The 8,411-nt window shown below is 44.8% G+C and overlaps 1 protein-coding gene across 1 annotated transcript in view; it reads left to right on the top strand.

Annotated features, from left to right (window-relative positions):
* SMG7 (SMG7, nonsense mediated mRNA decay factor) overlaps window positions 1-8,411 on the top strand; it is an 83,800-nt gene that overhangs the window by 40,308 nt on the left and 35,081 nt on the right. The window contains 4 exon segments of the mRNA XM_025206158.1: window positions 2,364-2,535; window positions 3,407-3,478; window positions 4,670-4,820; window positions 5,247-5,382. Coding sequence (XP_025061943.1) covers window positions 2,364-2,535; window positions 3,407-3,478; window positions 4,670-4,820; window positions 5,247-5,382 — 531 coding nt within the window.

Raw genomic sequence — 8,411 nt, 5'->3', positions numbered from 1 at the left:
TTGAGGAGTTCAGCCTTGTCCCCCCTGTCCATCACCAATTGCTTCTGCCCATTTAGTAGGGGTCCTATTCCACCCTGGGCCTTCCTTTTACTCCCTATATATCTAAAAAACAATTTTTTGTTATTCTTAACTTGGGTTGCCATCCTCAGCTCCATGGTAGCTTTGGCCCGTCTAACTGCCTCCCTACAAGAGCGAGCAGAGGAGGTATACTCCTCTTTAGTAGTCTCTCCCCATTTCCACTTTTTATATGCCCCTGTTTTACCCTGTAGACTGCTCTGGATTTCTCTGGTCAGCCAAGAAAGCCTCTTGGCCCCTTTCTCCCTTTTCCCCCGCATTGGGATCGTCTCCCTCTGTGCCCGAAGGATCATTTCCTTAAGGCACAGCCACCCTTCCTGGGCTCCCATCTCTTTAAAACTCTTACTCTGCAGTGCGTCCTTGACTAAACACCTGAGTTCATTGAAATCAGCTTTCCTAAAGTCTAGTACTTTCACCCTACTAGTTACCTTACCCACTCAACATCTTATGGTGAATTCTGTTATTTGGTGATCACTGTCCCCCAGGTGACCACCGATCTGTAGGTCTCCTACCATGTTATCCCCCATTGCCAATACCAGGTCCAGTAAGGCATTCCCCCTAGTGGGACCATGTACCTCCTGCGTCAGATGGAGGTCCTGTACACAGGATAGGAACCTGCGTGAACAGTTGGACTTTGCTGTCTGCGTCTCCCAGCAGATGTCCGGGTAGTTTAGGTTCCCCATGACTACCGCCTCCCTAGTTTTTATGGTCTCTCTTCTAGCGTGCTCACTTCTCCCCACATCTTAATATCATCTGCGAACTTAAACAAGGTGCTTTTCACCCCCTCGTCCAAATCGTCGATGAAGATGTTGAACAGTGCAGGCCTGAGGACCGAGCCCTGGGGAACCCCACGGCTCACATCTCTCCAGGTCGAAAATGACCCGTCCACCACCACTCTCTGGGTGCGGCCCTCCAGCCAATTTGCGACCCATCTGACTGTGTAGGCATTGACACCACAGACGCCTAATTTTTTTTAATGAGGATGGGGTGAGAGACGGTGTCCAAGGCCTTCCTAAAGTCCAGGAAGACTACATCCACTGCGACACCTGCGTCTAAGGCTTTTGTGACCTGGTCGTAGAAGGCCACCAGGTTGGTCTGACAGGACCTGCCTCTAATGAACCCATGTTGATTGCCCCTAAGCATACACTCCCCTGCTGGTCCCTCACAGATGTGCTCCTGGATAATTTTCTCAAAGAGCTTCCCCAGGACAGGTAAGACTAACGGGCCTATAGTTTCCTGGGTCCTCTTTCCTCCCTTTTTTGAAAATGGGGACCACATTGTCCCTTTTCCAGTCATCAGGCACCTCACCAGAGCACCATGAGTGCTTGTAAAGCTGTGCCAGGGGTCCTGCAATGACCTCTGCAAATTCCCTAAGCACTCTGGGGTGGAGATCGTTAGGACCTGCTGATTTGAACACATCTAGTCCCTCCAGAAGTTCCGTGACTAGGTCCTCTCTGACCCTGGGCCTGGCTGAGCCTCCCCTGGGTCCATCCTTAATCCCAGTGGGGGGGATGTCCCTGTCCCTGCTCAGAAAAATGGAAGCAAAGAATCTGTTAAAGAGATTAGTTTTGTCATCTGGTACTACCACCAGATTACCAAGCATGTCCTGCAGAGGCGCCACATTATTTGGTACCTTCTTTTTACCCTCTATGTATTTAAAAAAGGACTTCTTGTTATCTTTGATCCGGGTCGCTAGTCCCAGTTCTGTCTCTGCCTTAGCCCTCCTAACAGCCCCCCTACAATCTCGAGCCAAGGAGGTATAATCCTCCTTGATGATGGCCCCTCCCTTTCATTGGGTGTACGCCTCCTTTTTGGCTTTGAGGCGTTCGTGGATGCTTTTGGTGAGCCATGGGGGCTTTTGAGCACTCTTGCCCCCCTTGATTCGTGTGGGGATTGTCACGCTTTGCGCTTGGAAGATTCTGTGAATCTCTTATATAATAATCCTCTGGAATTACAAATTTGAGCAGGAAGCTTGCCAGCAACCAGAGTTCTCAGAATAATAAAAATTATCACCTCAGATAGGCATGTGTCCTCTATCCCTAATTTATCATAGCTGACTGGTGGAGGGTATAGTGCTGACCATGCTGCTTTTATTGAGGTATCCATTATGCTGGGGTTCAGAGTTGCAAAGCAGGTGTGCAACTGGATTTTTTTTGTGGAGGTGATGCACTCAAACTCAGAGGCGCATGTTAGTAACCACACCCTTTGCAATAGTATTTGTGTATCGTTACCCTGAGGCTTTGATGACTGTCTCTGACTTTTCTATTAAAATAGGTCTTTTCTTCTAGTTATTACAGGAGCTGTGCACAGTATTTAATGTAGACTTACCCTGTCGTGTGAAGTCCTCCCAGCTTGGAATTATCAGCAATAAACAGACGCACACTAGTGCCATTGTGAAGCCACAGTCTAGTTCCTGCTCTTACATCTGCCAGCACTGCCTTGTCCACCTTGGAGACATTGGTGAGTTTTTGAAGCAATGGGAGTTCCCATCCTGCCTTGTTATGCCGTAATTACAGAAAAGAATCAGAGTCCAATCCATACAGCTGCTAAACCTGCTATTCTGCTCTTAGTCATAGACTGGTGGTTTGTACAGGTCAGAAAGTTTGAAGTTTATGATGCTGGGAGTGATGCTTTGAATTCATTGTATTCACACTGAATACATGTGATGCAATAAAACAGTGACACAACTTTCTAAATTTGCTTAGACTTGTATTTGCATCAGGAAGAGCCTTTTTTGTTGTGGAAATTCAGAGAAAAGGGGAAACTTATTTAAATTGCAAGAGCTATTACAAGAATGTATTGCAGGAAGATGACACACTTAGCAGGCATATATGTCAGAGGATGACTCTGTAAAACCCCTTCCTTTCAAGAACATAGCCAAAAATACAATTCTTTGTAACCTAGGCTTTTATTTGGCATTCAGGAGTTAAGTTCATCAAGTTTATTTCTTCTGCTTACTGACTTAAATAATCCACACTAACTGAGTCTATGTAGGTGAGATTTATTTCAAAGGCAGCTTGCTTTAAAACAAACTGGAATTGGGTTCAAGCACTATGGGTATTGTAAATAGCAAGATGTATGTGAAACATTTGAGTGAGAGCTAGTGAACCCTGACATTGGGGCATGGTAGGAGGCGGAAAGGCAAACTTAAAATCAGTCTATATGTTCAGTGTTACTTTCCTTTATTTGGGGAACATCTTATAACTCAATTGTTTATTTCTAAAGTAATTACAGGATACTGTTATTCTTCAAACAAGCTGTTTTTGTAATCATTGGAATTTTAATACGCTGAAATATTGTTGTCTAAGCATGCTTACTCTCATGTTTTTAGCTCGCTACAGAAATCAAACCAGCCAGGCAGAATCCTACTATAGGCATGCAGCTCAGCTTGTCCCCTCCAATGGTGAGTAGGTAATACCTGTGGGTTGACCATCCCAAATTGGTATTTTGTTTGTTTGCTTTGTTCCCTGTAGAAGCTAGAGAAAAATCTGTGATCTTGTCTACAACAAATAAAATCCCAACTAACTTTGAGATCATAGTATTTCAGTAAAACATTTGATAATTCATCGTTTGTTTTATCTGTGCGCTTTATAGTTCTCTCTCACATTTTCATTTCAACTAAATCTTTACAAAAGTATTGCATTAAGGTTTATAGTACTAAGACTTCATTACTGCTATAGTATACCATGCTCATCTATGCATTTCTATGAAGCATTATAAATAGTGATAACTTATTTTTGCTTTCTTTAACAGTCTGTTCATTTACTAGTGTACAAAACTCAGTCATTTTTAGTGGGTTTCCAAGTTGCCACCTACAAGCTTGATTTTGATTCTTTAGATCAGGCATCTGGATTTTTTTTCCCTTTTAAATTATTTTATATCAGTATTATGGTCCCAGTTCTAGGTATAGCAAATAGGATAACAATTTCCATTGCTGCAGGTTGCTCTATAATGAAAATGCAAATTACTTTCATGAGCCACATATGTCAGGACTTGGCCACTGTAGTAACTTTCTGAAGCTGACTTGAGAAATCTTAAGCCAAAAAAGACAGCTTTATTAACATATTTTCCACGTTTGTGGTGATAAGCATGTATAAATAATTTTGATTTCCCTGTGATACTATATTAAGTAGTCGCTGCAAGAGAGACTGGTTGAATTCTGTCTAAAAACTCTAATATAATCCATTTTACATTATAAGCTATAATGCATTTTAACTTTTAGCAGTTACTGACAGTTATGGTAGAGGTAAAAGCCTTGCTTTGCTTTAAGAGTACCTACCTACTTAGGCAAAATTCTATTAAGTATTTTGCATCTGTTTCCTATCTAATTTAGTAATAACATGTATATGCTATACATTCTGCAGTTTATGAGCGCAGTCATATTGAACAGGGGATAAGTGACTAGTTTGGCTTATACATCTAAATCTCTTCTGTTGAAAAGGTTTATAGGATTTTAATGAAAGAGTACTCCCTCTGAAACATACTAAATTTAGTTTGAAATGCAAAGTCTCTTGTCTAGACCAGAAAGAGAAACTTGAGTTTGAAGAAATGAGCTCTTCACTCCATGAGAATCTTTCATCCTCTTCTCCCCTAGGTCAGCCTTACAATCAGTTGGCTATTTTAGCTTCCTCCAAAGGAGACCACTTGACCACAATTTTCTACTACTGCAGAAGCATTGCTGTGAAGTTCCCTTTTCCAGCTGCCTCCACTAATCTACAGAAAGCACTTTCTAAAGCACTGGAAAGGTGAGACTGATCTCTTCTAGTAAGTTACTAGCTATTCATGACTAAAACTGACTTTGCCTCTGTACAGGCAAGCATATTTCCTCTTTTGGTGTCTGAATATTTGCCAGAGAATATCATAGTACGTGGGGGTGGAAGCAGAGTAGGAAATCCTTGACCATAGTTTAGCCACATCCTTCCTAGGTATCCACTGAACAGAGGAGGATCTGTATTTAAGATACTATTGTGTCAGAGCAGTATTTGGAGCATGCACGCTGTATTACATACCCTTATATTAGTGTGGGAGGGGAACTCAGTTCTTCTTAGACCTGTCCTTTCTCAGAGACAAGGATGTAGCTTTTAGCATTTGTTCTGCAGGGAAGGTCCTTAGTCTGTGCATCTGTGTCTAGTTGCAAAGATTGAAGCCAGCTATTTCTCCTCAAACTGTAGTCGTGATGAGGTGAAGACTCGATGGAGTGTGTCTGACTTTATCAAGGCATTTATTAAGTTCCATGGCCATGTATACCTGAGTAAAAGCTTGGAGAAGCTGAGCCCTCTTCGAGAAAAGCTGGAGGAACAATTCAAGGTTAGTATATAAAAAAGGTATTTTTCTAAGTTAATACAATAGAAAAATGTATTTAAATATGAGTTTTCTTAAACTATAGGTCAAAGGATGAGTGCTACTTACCAAAGTAGAGCAAATTAGCATAACGTGACAACAGCAAGCTGGCTGCATATCTTTTGATGTGGAGGTTAATTGTCTACTCTCTTCATCTGCACAGATGAGCTGCCTTTCCCTCTTCCCCAATTTGATTTACTTAACCATAGTGTAGTGTAGGATTAGACAAGGAGACCCAAGGAGGCAAAGTTGCATTCACTTACTGGTTAAAATGTAGACTGTACTCTGAGTCCGGAGTGCCATATTAAATTGTACTTTGACCTGGATCAGCCAAGAAGGTTTGCATTTACCATATTTCACAGTGTATAAGTCAACACAGTGTATAACTCGACCCCAAGTTTTTTTAATCAAAAAAGTTAAGTTTTTCATATATCCAATGTATAAGTCAATCTTTACTTTGATCTTTATCACAAAAAAAAAAGATCAGGCCCTCACATGCTGGTGGGCTCTGGGGAAGCTGGATTGGGTCCCTGAGAGCTCGGGCAGCACCTGGCCCACTGGCAGCCCCTGTGGCCAGACCTCCCTGCAGTTCAGGGGCTCAGCTCAACCTCTAATTGTGGAGTGGGGGGAGGAGGGGGGCAGGCAGACTCCGCTGAAAGCATCATTGGGCCCCCCGCCACTTCTACCTTCAGGAGCCTCCTGCAACCAACAGGATGCCTGGTGCCACCTGAAAAGAGGCTGCCTTGCTTTATGGGAGGGTTGGGGGGGGGCGGAGAGGCTAGGGTTGTCAGTCAGGGCTGGCCTTCCCCACCTACCTCCCTCACCTGCCTGACATCCTGCGCTGCCCATGGGACAAGGCAGCCCCTTCCCAGATCACAGAAGCCTGCTGAAGGCGGAAGTGACGAGGAGCCCATTCCTTAATTTGATGGAGCCTTCCCTCCCCTCCCCCCCGCATGGCTGAGAGTTAAGCTGCTGGCAGGCTAGGCAGCCCTTAAGCTGTGGGGGGGGTCCTTCTCTCCAGGGCTCGGTGCTGCCTGAGCTCCCAGGGGCCTGATCCAACTTCCCCAGAGCCTGGATACAATGTATAAGTTGAGGTGGAAAATTAAGGGAAAATATTTTGGGCTCAAACCTTGATTTATACACTGTGAAACACGGTTAAAAAAAAAAAAGGCAACTTCTTCCAAATAGTGCTTCTTCATCTGAGAGAAAAATCTGTTTTGAAAGGCTTCAGACAAGAGCTTGCTCTTTTGGATGATCAGCATTTTCTCTTAATTGAAGCCCTTAACCCCTCCTAAAACTGCCTCCTTCTCCTGCTAGCAAAATTCATACTTGGATGCAGCATTCTGTTACTGACTTCAGTTTGTGCATGGAGTACAACCATTTGAAACTGAGGTCTCCTCTGCAAAATCTGTGTAGAGCAGGGCAGGGGTGTTCAACCCCCAGCCCATGAGCCAGATCCGGACCCCAGCACCTTGTCATCCAGTTCTTGGGGCTTCCCATGGGCTCTGGCCCTGCAAACTAGGTTGGGTGTGCAGGGCCCATTCGCAGCATGCAGGAACGGCACAGAGCCGCTGGAGCCTGATCCCAGCACATGGGACTCTGGGTGGAGGCAGCTTGGGACCCTGGGAGCCTGATCCTGGTGTGTGGGACAAGGCCCCTGGAGACTGACCTCCATGCGCAGGGCCAGGCAGGGGTGGTGTGGGGAGCCCAATCCCAGCACATGGGACAAGGCAGAGGTGGTGCAGAGCCCGAGAGCCAGATCCTGCATGCAGGACTGGGAGGAAGTAGTGCCAGGTCTCAGAGCTTGCACATGGGACCTGCACATCAGACCAGGCAGGGGTAGTTCAGGATCCCAGAGCCCTATCCAGCCATTGGACTGGCCCCATGCTCTTCATTTGGCCTTCAGGGCCAAAAGGCTGAGCACCACTAGTTTAGAGTGATCATTTAATTAAGCGGGCAGCTTATTAGCTTAAATCTGTACTACATTCTCTCTCAAACAGATGAAATGGTTAATGTTTACTCCAGATAGTGCAAGCTAGCAAAGAAAAAATACTGTTCATCTCTCACATAACTGCATTTACTTTACCAGCTGCATTATTTGAAGAGGTTGGGTAGGTAACTGGGCTGGGCGTAACAGGTTCCCTCAAACTATGACAGCAGGGTTTTTTCAAAATGGGAGAGAAGCATGCTAAAAAAGTAGGGTTTTTTGTTTTGTTTTTTTTGCGCTACTTGTAGACAGTCTGGCTCAGAATTTGGTATAAGCAGCTTCTGAAATACTTGAGACCTGGAAGTAACAGAACTTGATGTTTAACGAGCTCCAATGTTTTAAGTGCAATTTTCAATTTGGAATCAACTCTAAAAGTATTCCTGTTTGGAGAATCATGTTTTAATTGTTTTTTTTTTAATAGTATTTTGTTTTGTATTTCTGGTTCTTTTTCCTGATGTTAACCTCTGTGAGTGCTAATTTCCAAAATGCTTATCAGTAATCATGTACACTCATAAGCAGGTCTAGTATTCTGTAAAGTGGGGTGTGGAAGTTGTGGTGGCTGCAAATTTCTACTCCTTCTCTGGCTCCCAGCACCTCCCTCTCCATTCCGGGTTTGGCAGACTGTTATGGCAGCAGCAGCTGAGGACTTTTTTGAGTCCCTGAAGCAGGTAAGTATAGCACGCTCCATCCTACCTCTTCCCTCTGCTGCTTAGCCACATCTCCCTTCTCCCTCTCCAGCAGGGTTTGTCCAGGGTGCAAATACTGCTGACTATGCCTCTGAGCACATGAAGAGGTGACCCACCTGCTGACTGAGGCAGAGCCAGCCAGGTAGGGGCTGAGGAGTGGTTGTGCAGGGTGCTGGGCTTGGCTGGGGACAAAGGCATCAGTGAATTGGTTCCCCCTTCCTGCACCTGCTGCCAGCAGCAGGGGTCACCTGTGAGCACTGGACAAGAAGCAGGTGCAGGAAGGAGAGCGGATCTGTCCACCGGTGCTGTTCCCAGCCAAGCCT

The sequence above is a fragment of the Alligator sinensis genome, unplaced genomic scaffold (assembly GCF_000455745.1).
Source record: "Alligator sinensis unplaced genomic scaffold, ASM45574v1 scaffold471_2, whole genome shotgun sequence".
NCBI classification, from domain to species: Eukaryota; Metazoa; Chordata; order Crocodylia; family Alligatoridae; genus Alligator; species Alligator sinensis.
This window is presented reverse-complemented; position numbering and strand designations above follow the sequence as displayed.